This window comes from Ruditapes philippinarum, unplaced genomic scaffold (assembly GCF_026571515.1).
Source record: "Ruditapes philippinarum isolate M1 unplaced genomic scaffold, ASM2657151v2 ctg11001_1_1_1_1, whole genome shotgun sequence".
NCBI classification, from domain to species: Eukaryota; Metazoa; Mollusca; class Bivalvia; order Venerida; family Veneridae; genus Ruditapes; species Ruditapes philippinarum.
Genome location: NW_026855105.1, coordinates 5,024 through 25,997, shown reverse-complemented (window position 1 = coordinate 25,997; position 20,974 = coordinate 5,024). Strand labels below are relative to the sequence as shown.

The 20,974-nt window shown below is 30.2% G+C and overlaps 1 protein-coding gene across 1 annotated transcript; it reads left to right on the top strand.

Moving 5' to 3' along the window:
* Positions 1 to 268: 268 nt before the first annotated feature.
* Positions 269 to 20,507, top strand: LOC132742117 (uncharacterized). Its single transcript, XM_060730439.1, has 11 exons — positions 269 to 502; positions 4,326 to 4,953; positions 5,760 to 5,915; positions 7,152 to 7,328; positions 7,767 to 7,949; positions 8,366 to 8,449; positions 11,187 to 11,282; positions 11,716 to 11,779; positions 12,209 to 12,312; positions 13,194 to 13,274; positions 20,445 to 20,507. Exons 2-11 carry the CDS (start codon positions 4,435 to 4,437, stop codon positions 20,505 to 20,507), a joined length of 1,527 nt encoding a protein of 508 aa, XP_060586422.1. The 5' UTR covers positions 269 to 502; positions 4,326 to 4,434.
* The last annotated feature ends 467 nt before the right edge of the window (positions 20,508 to 20,974 follow it).

The following is a 20,974-nucleotide window of genomic DNA, read 5'->3' as shown; positions in this document are numbered from 1 at the left end:
TAAAGAATGGTTCTTTCGCTAACATGTGATTGACATAATGTTTGAACAAGAAGATAAAATATTTGTTTAAAATTTTGCAATACTCCAGTCAAGTTAATCTACAGTAAGATAAAGAATGATTTTTGATCATGTTATTTTTTTAAGCAAGACCACGCGATTGTTTAAATTGTATCTCCTTAACCTTAACGCAGTTTACAATTGATTTTATTTTGTTACGAATGAGTAAGCAGTGTTAAACCTTTCCCATTAAGCAACCCGGAAGTATATTATTAATAGTATCGGACCATCGGTAGGACATACAGAGGACACATATTTCTGGCTGTTTTGTTAACACATTGGACAGTATATTTGTTATACACTTGTGTGAACTGTTAATTTTATTGCATACATTAAAACAGGAAAAGAGTTATTTAAATGTGGGGCATATTGATTTGCTTTAAACAAACTTTTACTCTATTATATTGGAAAAAGAATGGATAGTAACACGGATTGGTAATTTTAGGTACGGTTTATCTTTGGTTAATATAGTATATTATCCTAAAAATATATGGTAATCTATACAAAAGTCATTCATTTTGTAAGATAGGATTTTAAAATCTTAATGTAAGATATGTATTAACTATAGTATGATACTTATTTCTGTCATAACGGTTTCCATATCTTAGGTTATATGTTTGTTAAAGTTGTCAATTTCATTTTTAAAAGTAAGACGGTCATATCTGAAGATATGACATTCATGTAAACATATTATCTTTAAGAAAAAACAGGTAAAACATATTTCGGCACGTTTCTCTGTCCAATAAAAGGCACTTGGTGCATCCATAAGAGTATGAGGTATGAGGAATGGCACCATCTGTGTGTTTTGCAATTGATTAATATCAATTAAGATTACGTGCATTCACCTTGAAATTTGAAAAGTTCGTGTTACTTACAGTCAACGAACGTTTGAAAGAAAATATTAAAAAAATTCTGGTAGAGTTCTTTGGAAGTCATGAATTGACCCATGATAACATTTTAAATCAAAAATAAATTAGTGACGGGAGAAAGGATTGTTTATTTATAAAACTGAATATGAAACATAAATAATGAAGATATCTTAGATAATTTTATATCATTAATTATTTGTGAACATTTTTCCTGATATATTGTTCAATATGTTTTTTTATACACTAAGGAATAGAAAGGACCTAATTCATTTTGAAATGATATTGGTAAACACTTGTTTACTACTGCATAATTATGCAAGAAAAGGGCCATTTTAGATAAGATCTTTCAGTACAACGCCCTTGCCTTTGCATTTTGAGTGTTTTTGTGTGTGTCTTATCTGCATATAACATAAACCTATAAATATCCTCGTAAGATATAATTACATGTTATCAACAATGTTTAAACGTAAAAAGGGTTAAAAGATATTGCTGTATTTTTACGTGTACTTTCAAGATTTAAATGAAATCATATTTTATTTTGTACTATTATTTCAACTATCGAGTATTTCATAATCCCATGCAAAAAAAAAACAACAACAAAAAAAACACAAACAAACAAAATAACAACCATCCATAGATCTACAGAAAAACCTTTCTAAAATATTTCGCCATTACGTTTAACCCTGTCACGGTAATGCGAATTTGATAACCACTCGAGTAATTCAACAATAAGCATGATCATTAAACGAGATAATATTAAACCGAAATATAAATAGCTTTTAAAGTAAATTTATCAATTTACGAGTATAGTACAAAATTTCAATATCTCCAACCAACCTACAGATCAGTTTTAACAAGTATCAATTACGAGTACTTTTGTGTTTGTTTTCATTTGGTTTTTGTTATTGTTCTTTTAGATTATAAGTCGCACAGATAATGTCAAGGTCATATGGCAAATTACCAGCTTGATTTCTTAATAAGTGTTCCATATTTCAAGGACTTATATTATATTGTGTTACTAATTAACGTACTTAGCATATGCACAATAATGTTGATTGAACTATATAAACTACAATCTAGCTATACACACATTTAAAAGAATAATCTTAGTTAAACATGACTATATAATATAATGTAAAACATATTAATAATGTGATTGCTAAGTGATTTAAATGGTTAAAATATGGAATAATTGTCGCCTAGATATTATCAAATTAGATATTTAAAATTACCTAAGAACGTACTTGAAGGCAGGTTTAAATATTCTATCATCCTGACGAAACTGTGAATGGCATAACTCAAATGTACAAATGGCAAAATGCATTATTTTAACGCATTGCTTAAAAAGCAAGATCATTTCTATTTCTGCGTACATTTTTTACTGTGTTTACGTCATTTTCATTGTTAGTGAGGGCCTTATGCTTTGTTGATCACTTAAATGTTTCTCATGAAAACGTGTTACGCATAAAAATATTTTAGTTTGTTTATGAACATAACACACATCTGTAGGCATCCTTCTTTAATATCAGTCTAATTGAAACATATTCATTTAACATTGAATATGTATTCTTCTGATAAAAAAATAAATTAATGTTTATGCATAACATCGTTAAGCCATGGTAACACGTTATAATTATGAAATATAATGCATTTTAATTATCAGCCCTTACTCGTTGTTAGTTTCGTTTGTTATTGGAATGAAATAGGGCATTTATTAAATGCCATAAATGACAAATGTTACATAATAACAAACATGACAAATGTTACATAATAACAAACATGGCATGTACATATTTGTATCGAAATAACCAAACTGGGAGGTAAAAATGCCATAAATGACAAATGTTACATAATAACAAACATAACAAATGTTACATGATAACAAACATGGCACGTACATATTTGTATCGAAATAACCAAACTGGGAGGTAAAAACATTGTAAAGTAATGATTAACCACAAAATCAAAATAAACTTTCAAATAGATAACAATCTTAGCAAAAGTTATAATAGATGGCAAAGTTGAACCAAAAATCATCTGCACAAATATAATAAAATGGATTGCTGATCAAAAACAATTGACCAAAAAAAAAATCCAAATCGTGGTCGACTCGCCCAGGAAAAAACATAGTTTGGAAACCTGTGCCCTTTTATCTTGTGTCTAGTACCACTTGATGTAGGGCTCCATCCTTGAAAAATATTTTAACATTCTATACATGAATAAGTGTATTACATATAACTAGATTATAAGTATTTATGACAACAAATAGAAAAATATTTGAAAGAGATAATATAACATCGACTGGTTTTATAAATCTTTGCATGAACAATACACACACACATTATATATATATATATATATATATATATATATATATATATATATATATATATATATATATATATATATATATATATATATATATATGTATATATATATATATATATATATATATAGTGTACATCATGAATAGTTACACAAGTATTTTGAGATAAACAATAAGTGAAACGACTGATTCATGAACAATAAATGAAATGGTATTTATATCAACATCAAAAATTGAAAGAGGAGTATGGAGTTGGAGGAGGTGGATTTTAGTAATAAAGAAAGGCGAGAATCATCTGCCAAAATTATTTCTTTGTGATAGATCTAATGTAATCATTGGTTAATTAACATGACATGATTTAGATCTTGATTTCGATTGGCTAAGACGTACTTGGCTTAAACCTGACCCGTAATATTCTGTACAGTAATGAGAATAGGGACGGACCAATGACATAAATTATTTTATGTTGGCATAAAATCTTATTTATGCAATTCAAGGTCAAATAACGTGTACATAAGTATTGCAAACGTCACTTTTACTATTAGTTTGGTTGGTTACAATACAAATTTTCATAAAGATGTGTGTTCTTTTTATATGGTTTAGGTACAGAGACTATACATTTTTTTATAACAACTAGGCCATTGTGACAAAGCTCTAAATAAATAAGGAAAATAAAACAAACCTTTTAGATGTAGCACTTTTTCGAAAGTCAGCTACATGCAATGCAGAATTATATGATCATGCAAAGTTTAAATTGATTCTATTCTATTATTTTCCTACTATATGGTAACCAAACATACGTCCTTAAACGGGTTTTAGTGTCGTTAATGGATACAACACGTCTTTGCGAAAGAGTTTTTGTAAAGTCTCGTCTGTTTTGCTTCTTTTTTTAATTGAGCAAATTTTCATTTGCAAATGTATTCTGAATGGTACATAATTACTTCAAAAGTCATTCACTCGTTTAAATTTTATCATAACGGCTGTTGAAAGTTTTTAGATAAAGAAATAAATTGTTACGTTTTATGAAATAACTTATTTATTCTTTTATTTTTTTTCATTTTGTTTATTTTTAGGGTATCTAATCGAGGAACGCTAACAATTGTTGTTTGACCACGGGAAGAAAAACAAGAATTAGCTAAAAATATTTTGAAAAAAAAACAACACACACACACACATAAAAAGATGCCGATTGATATTTACGACAAAGAGTTCCAAAACTGGCTAAAAGGTGTATTTGGACTTAACACAACACGAAATGCTTTGTGTGAGCATATTTTTGACAAACTTGATGAGGACTTGAAAGATATCCCACCCTCAGAATTAAAACAATTTTTCATATGCTTAAACTTAAATGGCATTTCTCGATTAAGAACACAAAGAAAAGGCGGTAAACAATGGGGTTGTAGCCATGACAAATGCAAAATACTTATGGAACGTTTCGTTAATAATCATGAGCAGAAAAACGTTTTAAAGTTAAAGTGGAAAGAAACAACTTTAAGTGAAAGCATTGGAAAACTCAATCCAGAAAATCAAGCAGAAGATTTCAATTGGAAAGTTATGAAACTATACATGCACCTAGACAAAGACGAAGCTATAGAGAACTACACAAGTTTAAAATGCCTTGATATATCTCGAGTTATCAAAACCATGAGAAGTTGTAAATTATTTTTTCCAGATGGCTCACTTGAACCTTATGATAAGGTAATCAATAAGTTGTAAATTATCTTAAATTAAGAATAGCAGTTATTGATTTCAAACCAATGTCTCTCAACGCTATAGGTAAGAACCGCGCAAGCGTCATCATTTTTTTCATTTCATTTGAGATATCTATCAAGCTAAATAACGGAACATCGATGGTTCTACTCAGTTTCCTGTTTGAGCCTGAAATAATATTTATAGCGGCACCTGCAGTTGCAGAATGGATATTAGTATATACGCTTAAACTATTTACAATAGTCAGAACAACATTCAACAAAACAAACTATCAATTTAAACACTGTATATGATATTATACATGCACTGAATTGGAGTTTTTGATCTAAAATAGACCAAGACATGTTTTAATCACTTACTACACATCGTTGACTGTTCACCCATCGTAAACTAAAGCAAGTTGTTGCATTCTGTAATTTATGGTATATTCCTCGATTCATTTATCACTTTAAAAGTTAAAAAATCACACCATGCTTGAGGAACTTTTGTTTGTGAGCGCAGCTTTGAAAGTCTGGAGTTATTTTCTAAAATCCGTCTTTTACTTGAGCTTATATGAAAACAGCCAACTTTTTTTTATTGTATCCATAAAATCAAACAATTATTGACTGATAAATCATGATAATTATTTACTCACAGAGTACACTAATCATACAAAGATTGACTGATGAACCATGATGGGATATTCACTCGAGAATGTGGCCTTGGTCATTATGGCATTCTACTCGGAAACAATGCATCATATTCAAATTCTCATCAGCCGAAGATTGTTTATTTCAAGATCTCAATTTTTTCAGGTTTTGGAATCAAGAAATAAGCTGATGCACTCGCCTGACAACATAATGAAAGAAGAGGAAACTCAAGAAATTATTAAATGGTCGAGGGTTCTTTTGGGTAGCCTAGATATAACCGAAAAAACATATTATAAGGATGCCATAGCAGAATTGGAAGACGTAAGAATATTTTGATATAGATATATTTTTGCTTAATGTGTAGTTTCAACATACGCAATCAAACAATATTCAAAGTACTACTTGAGTGTAAGTTCTAAACCAGAAATTGGTTCCTTGCTGATTTTACATGCAAAAGTCCAGCAAGGTATATTCGAATTTGATCACACAGGTCAAATAATGTCGCTTTACTTTGATGTGATATGGGCGACATTCGATGAACGCATCCTCAATATACATACGACATGAAGTGTCTTAAAATTATCAGCACAGTCATATTTTACAGTCTAACGTTTCTTAGAAAGTACAAACTGCTTGATGTCTATTTTCATTAAATCAAATAATGACTTTCTTCACTGTTCATATTCACTTGACTAGAGGCTTTCCAATTTTGCTTTTTTGTGTCACATATTAAATATTTATATGACACTTGTATAATATAGATCGCAAGACATATTGAAATATTTCCTCAGTGTTTGTATTTTTGAAATGGACTCAAGTGTCATTCAGCACGAAAAGTAAAAATTGATACCACCATCTGTTTATCTGTTTGGCAACGTCAGCGTTAAAAGTAACAATTTTATTAGGCTTATGCAGTAAAAGGTGCACTGTAAACATGTAAACATATATGTCTTGCGATATCCTTGTCAAGTCTTAAAGTGTCAGATGTACAGTAAATGTCAATGTCATAACATAAAGCAGATTTTTAACGTCATCGACCACTCCTCGTTCTTTGAAGATAATGTTTTAGATTGGCGCGGACAGCAAATGTACACCTCAGATTCGTAGCAATGCTTTAATATATTTAGTATATACGTAATGTATCATTTTAATTCAAATTGACGGAGATACTCGTAAGCAAAGTTTTAAGGCCTTGACATAATATTGTTGTTATTGTCAGCGACTTTGAAGGACACTCCTTGTATTTTATGAAGTTCAATGTTTTCACTTTATTGTAGCCTGACAATTCAATCACGGAAAACCCGTTTTTGTTTAAATATCAAACTTATTTAAATATTTATTAATTTTGTATGTTTTATAAATCTAAATCTTTTAAAAAAGAATTACCTGCATAATTCTAATATGAAACGAAAAGTATCAATATTTAACTTTTTAGCATAAGAGTCCTTCCGCATTTCTTAGATCAAGTAGTTTGTAAGGGAATGGATCTTTCTGTAAATGCATGCATGTTAAATAGAAATACTTTAATACGTTGTAATGAAATATGTTGGATTGTAGATTGAAAAGAAAGACTTTGTTATAAAGTACCAATCTGAAGAAAGTAAAAAAATCATAGCCAAGGTGTTAGAGGCGAAAATTGTTGCCGATGAACTACATAAAAGTATTGACGATGACGATCAAAGGCGCACGAGTAAACGTTTACAAGATATGCTTAAAGATATTGGAGGTTTCGGGGTACGATTCTAAACTACAATACAAAGTGGTGGTTAATGTGATATTTTTTGTATCAACAATTGTTTGAAAGTCTTAACTAGACAATAATTATGTATGATCATTTATTCTGAATCATAACTATGAATAAGTCATTTGGTACTATGATATCTAGGCCGTTCATGTCAATACGAATTCCGAAATCTCATAGCAGATTTACTTTTCAAATTAGATGCATTTTACTATACGTATGTGTCTTACACTATATTTTACAACACTGTTTCTAATAAACATCGAATTCAATGTTGCTTGTAGCTCTTGAAATACTGAAACACAAACTTTTATAAAAACGACTACTCTTTGTTATGTAAAAACAATGGATCTAAATATTATAGAACATTGCGTCTTAGGCAATTTCAACTTCTCTGTAATTATAGTATCTTTTTTGTTTTAATAACATAGGTGACAGCAAATAAAGGATTGGAATATAAGCCAGCTGATTATAAGTCAATCGTTAAGACAACAATTGAACAGAAAAGTTTAACGATAGAACAGGATCAAGCAGAGTGTGATGAAAAAAGCGACGACTATAAAGAATTGGAAGCCCTTAAGCAAAATACAGAACAAACTCTTCAAGAAGTTGAAGTATGTAATGCTATTATAATTATCCTGTTTAAGTATGTATTGATATTTTACGTTTTTTCTTATTTTACATATTTTTAACCCATGGTTATTCGGATGATGTCTTGGCTAAGATAATGAAATAGAAATCGTAGTTTATATCATTAATCAGTTTAAGGATCAATATTGAAGTGTGTTGACCTGTGGTACAAAATATATAAATAAAATTAATAACAGGTCGACAGCAATTCTGAATGTATAATGTAGTTACACATCTCAACTCAACATAATATAAATACTATAGACGCAATAAACCCAAGCTTATATTCAAAGAGGATATCTGTGGGATTGAAACATTCATTATATATAAAGAAAACAGCTATCCCATATATTTCTATAAAATATTTACATGATTTTTATACAGTCTGATTTTGTTATAGGAAGTTATAAATAGGCCGGAGCCTGAAGAAATGGTAGACAAAATTGACAGTTTGAACAAAGAACTGGAAAGTAAAAAATCAGAGGTAAGAAGTCTTAATATAATATTATGTAGAAAAGCGATTAACCAAGAATTTCATGTACTATAGATAGGCAGTCTATTTAATATTGTATTATTTTACCTGCCGGGTACATATATTAAAATATCATTAAGAATACAACATTTATAGACTGGAAAAAAGTGTTTTTTTACCATTTATTGAATTTTTCATTCACATTATTTTATCAGTATATTCATCAGATTATTCGCAATCGATAATTAAAGTTTATCTCATTTTCAATATCGAAGAGAAGCTTTAGATGGTTCATGTTTTCATACATATGTCATACATCAATCGCACTTGTTCTGTAATGTCCATCTATTTTCTGTTATTACTTTCTTAAATTTTGTAAAATGTCATCAATATTACATAAATAATGATTCTGCTTTTTGCAGAAATTAATGACAGAACTCAAGTTTCCTTGTCCATTGTATTCAATATTTGTAACTGCAATTATTGTAATAATAATTAATAAAATGAGTGTACGATTTGTACAAATAAACAAATTACCTTAGCATGTGTGCACATCATATAATTTCATTTTGCTTTACACCGTTAGAAGTGGGAGTATATACAGGCTTCATTGGAATCTTATCTGTGTGAACTATTGATATATTCCCAACCCAATATATTCCTTAGAATAGACTTGAAGTTATACAACATTTAAAATAAATATTGCTGAATGGGGTTGCTGTTATCTTCAAGATAATTACTCTGTATATTGATATATCTACAAAAGATATTTAAAAAAGATGTGTTTGAAGACAAACAAAAAAGAATTAAAATGTTTATATTATCCAACAGGAAATTCGATTAAAGTGTCACAGGGTCAAATATTTCTACACTGGATAGTACAGAAACAACTCTGGGCGTAGGTTCGGTGTATTTATTAGAATCCAAGTAAAAATGGTCTAAAAATATAATAAAATAATTATACATCTTACAAATACAATACATAGAAAAACAAAATACAATGAAATAACAATATATACACAATCGACGCGGAATAAGAAAATACATAAGAAATACAATCAATATCCTATCTTTCGACAGCGTCTGTAATTTATATTTACTTATATAAATTAAACTATTTCAATATAAATTGAAATAAGTAAAGTAAATGTAGATCTAATGTTAAATAAATAAACTTCAGTTTTACTATGTCTGACTAAGAGTGAGCGGGACAGGAAAAGCAAACAGTGCGCAGAAGTAAAAAATATTTAAAAGAACCAAGGGATATCTCTCTCACATAGAATCATACATAACAAACACAACAATTGGATAAGTACAACAAAGAACGAGTGACCAGTGTTCACGATATTGCAAGGGTGAGATCGACAATGTACATCATTGACGGAAATTGTCGATTTTCACCGATTCAATACCGGAAGTTAAACTTATACGATCAAACCTAAACGAAACCGAATAAAAACGCGCGTGCACGATGTTTCCGCTTAAATAAAACTATGGAAATTCACGGCTGCCATTACCATATAATTTCAATCTGTGACAAAAGAAAGATTCTGAAGAATCAGCCAAAACAATAGAAAATCTTCATAATAAAGTCAAATCATTGGAAAAAGAAAAAAAAGTAGAAAATAAGGTAACTAATTCACATTCTTAAATATGTTATGTTATTTAAAGAAAAGTCGCACAAAGATAAAAGTATTCAAATTTTCAATAATCTATAAAGTTGATTTCATTTATTATCACAGTTAAAAAAAACTACTAGTATTTTGTAGTTTGTAGATATATCTTAGAGCCATAATTTCGATAGCAGTACTAAGAAATAATGAGAGGTGTAGTTGTAATGGTTTTACTTTGACGAATTGTGAAATAGATAATGAGGGTAAAAATAAATGAATGTTATATTTGCATTAAAATCGCAGAGGTGTGCAGTTCTGATATATTAAGGGAAGCGATTATTCTATAGATATGATATACTCAAAATGTTAATATAATGTATAATTATATTTCATTTGCCTCGTGTGTACATAATGTCATTCTGATTTGAACATTTTATAGAATTGAGATAACAATTTAAGTGTTATTTAACATCTATTGAATTTTCCCTTTACTTTATTTTATCAGTATATCATTGTATATTGATCAGATAATTTGGACTCGATAATCAAAGCACATCTTATTTTAAGTTTATAATACATAAAACACTCTGGGTCTGCAAAGTCCATCTATTCTTGTTTATACCTTTCGAATTTTATGTGCACGTTGTTAATTGTAGTAAAAGGTCACATATCTAGCATAGCTTATGATTTTACTTTTTCAGAAATTAGTGACATATCTCAAGTTTTCTTGTCCATTGTATTCAATATTTATTACTGCAATCATTATAGCTTTTAATAATTAAGAAAATGGTAATATCTTTTTGTACAAATAAAAAAATTACCTTAACATATGTCACATCATAAATTTCATTTTGCCTAACACCGTTAGAAGTGAGAATATATGCAGTCTCCATTGCTTATCTGTGTGAACTATTGATATATTCACAACTCAATGGATTCCTTAGAATAAACTAAAACTCATAAAACATTTATTTAAAATCAATAACCTTGAATGTGGTTGCTTAGTTATCCTAACGATATTTACTCTGCATATTGATATTATATCTTTAATATACGAATATTTAAAAAAAGTGGGTTTTAGCAAAGATGGGTTTTAGACAAACAAACAACAATCGAAATGTTAAATTATTCAACAGGAAACTCGATTGAAGACAGAGTCAGCTAAAACAATAGAAAACCTCCATAATAAAGTGAAATCCTTAGAAAAAGAAAAGAAAGTAATAGAAAATAAGGTAAAGAACTCAAATGCTTAAAGTTGGTATGATTTTTTTTGAGAAAAATTGCACAAAGATGAAAGTATCCAAAGTTTTCAATAATCGTTTTTATTCATTTCATTCATTATCACAGTTTTGTACAGTTTGTAGGTGTAGATACTACTTAGAAACCTAATGTCAGTAGCAGTACTAGGAAAGAATGAGAGTTGTTGTAATGGTTTTACTGTGACGAATTGTGGAATATAGATAATAAAAAATCAAATGGTTTATTTGCATAAAGACTATGGTAATTGTATAATCAGGAATGTTTCAACACATTTGGGGCATGATTGATATAAAACTAACTATGTACTAGTTGCACAGAATATTAGGACAGTTTTATTCTTTGTTTTGTTTTTCAAAGATGAAATACGAATATCAGTGCTGTATTTGTTTTGTTTTCATACACCAGGTTCAACAATATAAAAAGGAAAATGAAATTCTGAAAGAATACACAAGCATGCATGAAGAAAGTTGTAATATGTTTTACTTTTACGAAACAATGAATTATACGTCTTTTTAGCTTTAAATGAAACTTTCATTTCATTTTTAATGAATTTCTTAGACAAGCTTACAATAATATTATCTAAAAACAAGCCAGAATAATATATATTAATGTCTAAATAATGATTAATTAAACTTAGTAGCCATACTACGAGATAAAACAAGTCTGAGAAAACAACATTATATTATGCATTCTTCAAAAGGAAAGAAAGATTTTATACCCCTTGCGGCAAACGAATTGACCGAATAAGATATAACAAGTATTATCATGCAATGGTCTTCTTCCGAATTAATTTCCAGCTTCAAAAACTATGTTTGATCTAGTCATTTTGTGATTGATATATTAAATAAACCATTATAACTTGTAAAGCATTTCAAATCTTATTCTTTTACATGATAAGTACATCAAGGTGAGGCACATCAGTTTCTACAAACGATTAATACTATGTCAGACGATATTGCAAATGAAAGGGGTGGAAACGTTTCACATCAAAATCAGATTAAAGTATGTATCATGGTCTGACTAAAGTATGTATCAGTATCAGACTACGGGGCGTCCGTGGCCGAGTGGTTAAGGTCGTTGACTTCAAACCGCTTGCCCCTTACCGCTGTGGGTTCGAATCCCGACAGGGACTTTGGATTCTTTCATGTGAGGAAGCTATCCAGCTAGCTTACAGAACGTCGGTGGTTCTACTCAGGTGCCCGTTCGTGCCTGAAATAATGCACGAAAGGGCACCTGAGGTCTTCCTCCACCAGTATAAGCTGGAACGTCGCGATATGACCTATATTGTGTCGATGTGACGTAAACCCCCAAACAAACAAAAAAGAACAAGAAAAGTATCAGACTATAGTATGTTTAAATGATTATTATAAAAGCGTATAATTATATAGCAATAATTGAATAATTAAAGTGACATCATGCACATTTTTTCATTGTCAATTTGAGCTGAATTTAGTACATATTTAAACAGACTGACTGTTATAATGATGTACTGCTGAACGTTACAGGTATATTCTGATGGATGTTTACAAACAATTCCTTTGACCGGGTAGGTTGTTTGTATTGCCGTTCGTGCGAAGTAAACGATAAAGATTAGAGTTCTACCTGTTCATTATATAACATTGGATTAACATAATGTCACTTTAAGTAGTTTATTTCTGTTAAAAGATAATATGAATATGGATAATGATTTAAATTATCTAAAATCAATTTTATAATGGAAGTATTTGTCAAAAAGATAATGAGGAGTTTGACAAAGAAAACTATTATGTATTTTCCTTATTCGATATATTAAAAGTAATTCATAAAGGAATTCAATATAATTTTTCTCGGTTTTCAAAATAAATGTTCAATTGTTCTTTATTTATTCTGTTTCTATATATCAGGTCGACAAATATAAAAAGGAGAATGAAACTCCGAAAGAAAACACAAGCATGCATGATGAAAGTTGTAATATGTTTTACCTTGTTAATTATTAATAATTGACTTCATTTAAAGCTATTTTTATTTTTTTCTTATCAAAAAATGTATTTTAAAAAATTTGTCCGGAATTTCATGTATTCTGCCCGGAATTATGCTGTCCGGGCGGAATTATTTAAATTTCAATTGGAATTTATTCCAGCATTATCATTTATTCCAACGGGAATTTCAATTTTTATGAAATTGTCGAAATACATAAACACATGCTTAATACGTATTTGTATGCATTTTCTTGTTGAAATAACGTCTATTTAAGCATTTTTCGGAAAGTCCGATCGGATTTTTTTTCCAGGAAAAAAAATCCGATTGGAATAAAACCCAACTGGACATTATTCCAATTGGAGTTTTTTCCAATATTTTCTATTGGAAATAAATCCTATTGGAATTAATTTCAATTTAAAAGGAATGTAAATTAATCCAATTGGAAGTTAATATATATTAATATTTAAGGTAGTTTTATGTACTTTCCGGACTAGATAAAGACAAAATATGGACTGAAACGTGTTACAGACGATTTTTGCACGGGCCGATTTGATGTAATACTAAACTGCTGACGAATGATGATATATATGATAATTTAAATAAGAAACTGCTAACTAGTTTAAATAAAGAAGCGTTATCGAAAACTGCTGACAAGTTAGATAAAGAAAGAAAAACATTGAAGATGTCAATTAGGTGTCAACTAGCTGTTAGTGCTACTCTAGGCGAGGTCGAGAGATGCTTGATAAGACGTATTTTGAAGATGACTATTACAAATAATAAATATTGATATTATAAATATTAATTAAAATATTTCTCAATTTCTATTGTTAAGTTATTTTATTTCAGTATGTTAATGAAATGTCTTCTATGTGATATATATATATTGGATAAAATTTAGAAAATGTAGTCATAATATGGTGATCTTACATAAAAAAGAATATCATAATTTGTTTCAAATATATATATATATATATATTGGGCAAATGTAGTGACAGAAGAAAAGAAAAGCATCGACACATGGGAAACGGTGCACCGTCAGAATGACACAGTCGTAATTAATATTAATAACATACGCCTTTAGCTTTTATGAAGTTAAATAGGCATTACATTTTTCTGTTTTAAATCCTAGAGAGTTTCACATAAATATCTTAGAATATATCATCACTATTGTAAAATCAATCAAAGACAACAAAAGAGCGCAAATCCTTGTATGGTTATATTAAGTTAGAGATATTCGGTCTTTCCTTTTGTTAAAAAACACTGTAAATAATACGAAAAAGAACTCATCACAAGTAGGATTTCTTATGGATAGCCATGGCTGTCTGATATTGTCCTTTTTCAATTTGTGTAACCATTATATTATATTAATTCATTTTTACAATATATGAAACCATTTTATCAATGTATGGAGCCGAATTTTCAATATATAAGTTGATTATTAATTAATACCAGAAGGGAAAGAGAGAAATTTAGCGCACTTACTCTGAAGTCGCTTTCATTCGCTATTGAGGAAAACTGAAGAAAATAAATAATAGTATCTAAATAAAGTTAAATTGAATTCAAATTTTCATCAATAAACACTATTATTACATGCTTTTCGGTGGTTTATAGAAATATATCAGTGAATAAAAACTGATAATTTCACTGATATAAACAGTGAAACTATCAGTTTGATAATTTCACTGTTTTGAAATTAAGCCCTTTACGTTGTTTCAGTGAAATACAAGCGTTCACAGTACTGGAAACCAACATAATGACGTGACGTCGTAAATGACGTCGCGTTCTATTTTTTTCATTTAGTATTTGGCTAAATGACTTTTTAAACGTTTCTTTGCATATAATAAAAATAAAATTTGTTTAGTTCAGAGTAAGACTGAAATTCTAACATGTTAGAGAAAAAGCCTTAGTTAGCTGGACCCGCCAATTTGAAACTCTTTGACTGGTACCATATTTGAGCTATAATTAGATTTAAAGACGCTTTTGAAAAAAAAAAAACATGTTGAAAAGCGCCAACAAAATTCAGACTTTTGCTAGTGGCAGTCTTCTGTCCTGAAGAAGGCTTCCGGTAGAAGTTTGATGTAGAAAATCAGTAAATAAATATTATAATCATTGAGAAGAACTGAAGTAACGATGATGAACATAAGAAATTACCTTTAATATCCATTTTGGTAAATCATCACGTTTGAATAAATAAAAATCTACTTTGATTAAGAGATAAACAAAAAGTGGCGGATGAGATAGTCGGAAATACTCGGAATACTTGCATGTTAGGATGAACATCACCTATTCATTCGTATATAAAATTTACTTATTTGACAGATCTTGTGTATATAATGAGCACTTTATGCTTGTTATTAAATCATAATGGTTTTCTGCGTCATACAATGTAGGTAACAAATATGACATGAACACTAACGGAAAATCATTTGCAGTGTAATATAACATGACGTAACATAAACGTAAACGCCAGTGTCAATTGTTCAACGAAAATTGAACATTGAAAAACATTACAGTTTTAAAAAGATTAAATGCAATAAGTTGATTCTTAAAAACATTTCAATCAAATTGAAATTCTTGGATTTAAGATTTTGAATTTCGATCTTCGAGCTGGCTCAAAATTCAACTCCAGCTCGAAATTCGGGTTTTGAAAATTTTGAGTTTCGATCTTCGGGCCAGCTCGAAATTAAGGTTTTGAAATTTTTTAATTTCGATCTTCGAGCTGGCTCGAAATTCAACTCCTGCTCGAAATTCGGCTTTTGAAAATTTTGAATTTCTATCTTCGAGCTGGCTCGAAATTCAACTCCAGGTCGAAATTCGGCTTTTGAAAATTTTGAATTTCGATAAAAATTAGTCAGTACTCAGTAATTTTGCTCAAAATTCGGTTTTTTAAAAATTTTGAATTTGGATCTTCGAGGTGGCTCAAAATTCAAATCCAGCTCGAAATTCGGGTTTTGAAAATTTTGAATTTTGATCTTCGAGCTGGCTCAAAATTAAACTCCAGCTAGAAAGTCGGCTTTTGAAAATTTTGAATTTCGATCTTCGAGCTGGCTCGAAATACAACTCCAGGTCGAAATTCGGCTTTTGAAAATTTTGAATTTCGATAAAAAAAATTAGTTTATGTATACGATTTATTTTTGACACATTTGAATTTCGATCTTCGAGCTGGCTCAAAATTCAACTCCAGCTCGAAATTCGGGTTTTGAAAATTTTGAGTTTCGATCTTCGGGCCAGCTCGAAATTAAGGTTTTGAAATTTTTTAATTTCGATCTTCGAGCTGGCTCGAAATTCAACTCCTGCTCGAAATTCGGCTTTTGAAAATTTTGAATTTCTATCTTCGAGCTGGCTCGAAATACAACTCCAGGTCGAAATTCGGCTTTTGAAAATTTTGAATTTCGATAAAAATTAGTCAGTACTCAGTAATTTTGCTCAAAATTCGGTTTTTTAAAAATTTTGAATTTGGATCTTCGAGGTGGCTCAAAATTCAAATCCAGCTCGAAATTCGGGTTTTGAAAATTTTGAATTTTGATCTTCGAGCTGGCTCAAAATTAAACTCCAGCTAGAAAGTCGGCTTTTGAAAATTTTGAATTTCGATCTTCGAGCTGGCTCGAAATACAACTCCAGGTCGAAATTCGGCTTTTGAAAATTTTGAATTTCGATAAAAAAATTAGTTTATGTATACGATTTATTTTTGACACATTTGAATTTCGATCTTCGAGCTGGCTCAAAATTCAACTCCAGGTCGAAATTCGGCTTTTGAAAATTTTGAATTTCGATAAAAAATTAGTCAGTACTCAGTATTTAAGCAGAACTCAGTTAACATTTTTAGAACGATGGAACCCAAAGTGCGTTAATATGTAGCATATCACCGCACATTGGGGTTTATTTCTGGATTTTGACCCCAAAGTGCGCTGTGAACTTTACCGCACTTTGGGGTTGAACCCCAAAGTACGTTTGACCCAAAAGTGCGCTGTTACAATGCTCTTGAGTGCGGGTAACTGATAGCTGCACTCCAGTTAACGCACTGTGCATGTTTATGTATACGATTTATCTCTGACACATTTTCAACAGTAAGGTCCCCAAACTATGATACAATTATCTATCTTTATTGGAGTAGTGTTTTGGAATTATTTTATAAGGCCATATAAGACATACGCAATTTAAATGTGCTCTTACACATTCTTATTACGTTACGTTACAGTCACAGTTGGATATCACAACAGAAAGATAAGCAAGTAAAAATTCAACCTCATTGTTTCAGATGTTTAATGATTCGTATTTTGACACAAACAGCAACTTTAAATTCTAAACTTTTAATTAAAATGCCTGTTTGAATTTTGAATTTCGATCTTCGAGCTGGCTCTCAGTACCACTCAAGCCGGGGGCGTGAGGGATGTTGCCATATTCATTATCCCTCATGTTCGGACTCAATCATACCGAGTCTGCAATAATCTTGTAATTTTGTTGTAATAAATGCTTCCGAGGGATCACTTTGTTTCCAGATTTTTATTATATATTGTTCAGTTGAATTCATGTGGGGATACTTCAACATAATATATTCATGAGTGCACATTGTATAAAGAAAGATTGACTTAATATATTAGTTGGACATAAAAACGTTCAGTTTTATAATTATAAGACAGTCAAGGCTTTCCATACATGAGAGTGTGTTGAGTAAAATACTCATATAAAACACTGGTCGAACATAAGCACATGCAGAAGAGAGTGAGATAAGAAAATTAATATTAATTCATATACTACTACTCTTACACTAAAAGCCATGAGTGAGAGTGAGATAAGTGAGACACTTATATACCACTGCTCATACATTAAAAAGCAATTTTAAGCAGTAACACAAGCATAAATCTGTATCTTCTTGATTTCAACAACAAATAAAATATTCTTCAAGTAAACTTGTAAATTACAGGAAGGACTGAGACATGACCTGTAGGCCGCTATTCCATTGGTACGCTATCCGTGATCCGCGTCCATTGTTCGCGTCCGGGGCCTGTCCGTGAGTATTATTCCATAGGTAATTGCACATATTCCATATACTTTTATAGTATAGCAAAGAGAGAATAATTATTTGTAGAATTTGATACAATTTCCTACTAATATCAAAAACATTTCTATAATCAAAGAATTAAGGTAGATAGATAAAGGAAGAAACATTAAATATCAGGTAGGTTTTTGATTTTCATCTCTTTTGTAACCGTAGAACAGATACATTTTTGTTATCTGTCAGCGATGCATCATACAGATGTGGGTTCTCCAGCACTATTTTATAAGCTTTTCAGTATTTTCTTTCAAAATCAATAAAGCATCTAATTTCGTTCGAGGAATCTTGTCGTGACGATACCTACCCGTGACTGTCCGCGTCCATAAAAATAGCTCATTCTGTGAAACGTCACGGATGCCGTCGCGAACGCGGATGATACACGGACGAATTAAAGGACTCAAAGTTTTCTTTGTTGAGCGAATTCGTTGCAGATTACAGACGCATATTACGGATTACATACCAATTAAATAGCGTCCTTAATGATTTCCATTCCAAACGCCTTAATATGTATTTAAAAGAAAATTATATGTTCTAATTTAGTTTATGAAGTTTTATCAAATTTCCAGAATAAACATCATTTGAACTGTAAAACTGTAAAATGATTTCTTGACTAAATTGACTTTTGTCCATCTTTGCCCTCTCTGCATGTTCATTCTTCATTCTAGCACCATAGAAAATACAACACGTGTTTAATGTAAACAAAAACAAACGTCATCCGCGCTCTTGGTTCTTATTGGTCAGCCGCATCACACAAAAGCAAATAGTTCAAACTTTCATCAAAACATCTTAGAAAATACAAAGGTCATCGACCATCTTTAGCGTCCAACAGCATCCATTTTCGTTGAAGATAAAAAATAAAACAAGAACCGCGGAAATTCCAACTGAAGAATCCAAACATCGAACACAATCCTTACTTTCATTTTCGTTTCTGTCCGGGGTTATAACAATTAAGAAAACAACAAAATCATTCGTGGATTTCTAGAAATGAATAACGTCGATCAACTAAGATGATTTTTAAGCGTACAAGACGACGATCAAGGGCACGCTTGCGCTTTTACATTAAAGTGATTCCGCATTTTCAGCAATATTGTTTTCTCAAAGTGGGTCCAAAGTGAAAGTAGGCCAAAATTCATATAACGACAGAGCTCACAATGTAAAACATTCCAGTGATAAACAATTTGCGATTATATTTCCATGTCTATGTGTTAAGGACTTTTATAAACAAAAATTAAAACGAATAAGAATATTAACCTTGAATGTGCTAAATTTCTGAAGACCAAGTAAAACCTTTTATAAAGTTTAATGCACATTTGATGAATCATGGCAAAATGTAGTTTAACGTCTGTTGTAGTGTAAAGGAATGCTATTTTTACAATTGTGAGCTTTGTTTTTATATGAATTTTGGCCTACTTTCAATTTGCACCCACTGAGTGAAAAACAAACATGTCTGACAAGGCTGAATTATCTTAAACGATACTGGAATTGCAGGAAAATTCTGCAGAAATTCCTCAATGAAACTTTTTATGAGCCAAATTTAAATAAAATTGCATGTACATTACTCAAAGCAGTATTTAAAATAAATCTTTATGCAAATTTATAGCACAAATAATGATAGGAAATGTATAAATGTAACATGATACCTGAATGATATGATTTACCGATTCCCGGAAGGGTTATTTCATGAACGGAATGTCATTTCCAACAATTTAACCAAGGTACTGGCAAATCTTACGAAGAGCGATGAGTATAATTTACACAGACAAAACAGAATGTTTGAGTGTTGACAGCATAAAATTACACCCCTGTATCTTAAGTAAATGGTGATAGATTGAATTAAACCTGTATTTTAATGTATAACCAAGTAATTTCGATATAATCTCTCTGATTGACAGATAAAGCCGTAGTTTCGGAGTGTTAAACATAACAGGTTACAAATATGTTAACATATTGCCATAGTTCCATAGCATTTTCGTTTTGCAGAAAGGTCTGGTGTTTGCACATCAAATGGATGAAAAAAATCGATAGGAAATAAATAAAGATATCACATTTTATTCCTGACTTACAGATACTGCCTATCTTAAGCCAAAAAATATCTTAACTTATTGTTTATACTTTTCAGAGTTATATAGCAGATATGGCTGGAAAGGCGTATGAAGAAGTTCAAAAAATCGATAGGAAATAAATAAAGATATCACATTTTATTCCTGACTTACAGATACTGCCTAACTTAAGCCAAAAAATATCTTAACTTATTGTTTATACTTTTCAGAGTTATATAGCAGATATGGCTGGAAAGGCGTATGAAGAAGTTCAAAATATTCCAAGCGAACCGGTACTTAAATTGCCAACAGTATCCAAACAAATGACCGGTGAGAATTTAGAATCATTTATATGTTTGTAGTGTAGGAATGTCATATCAATCTTGAAAGCCTGAATTAATCTAAGCATTATGAAATATGTCATAATTCATTTAAAAAGAACATAAAACATTAAATGTCATAAAAAGAAATGAAAGAAAGAAAATAGAAAAGAAATGATAAACATTTGCATTACACTATGTATAGCCCCCCCCCCTACTTATACTAAATGTTTAAATAAAATAATCATTTAAAGATAATAATATTAAGATAATAACAATTTAGTGATAAT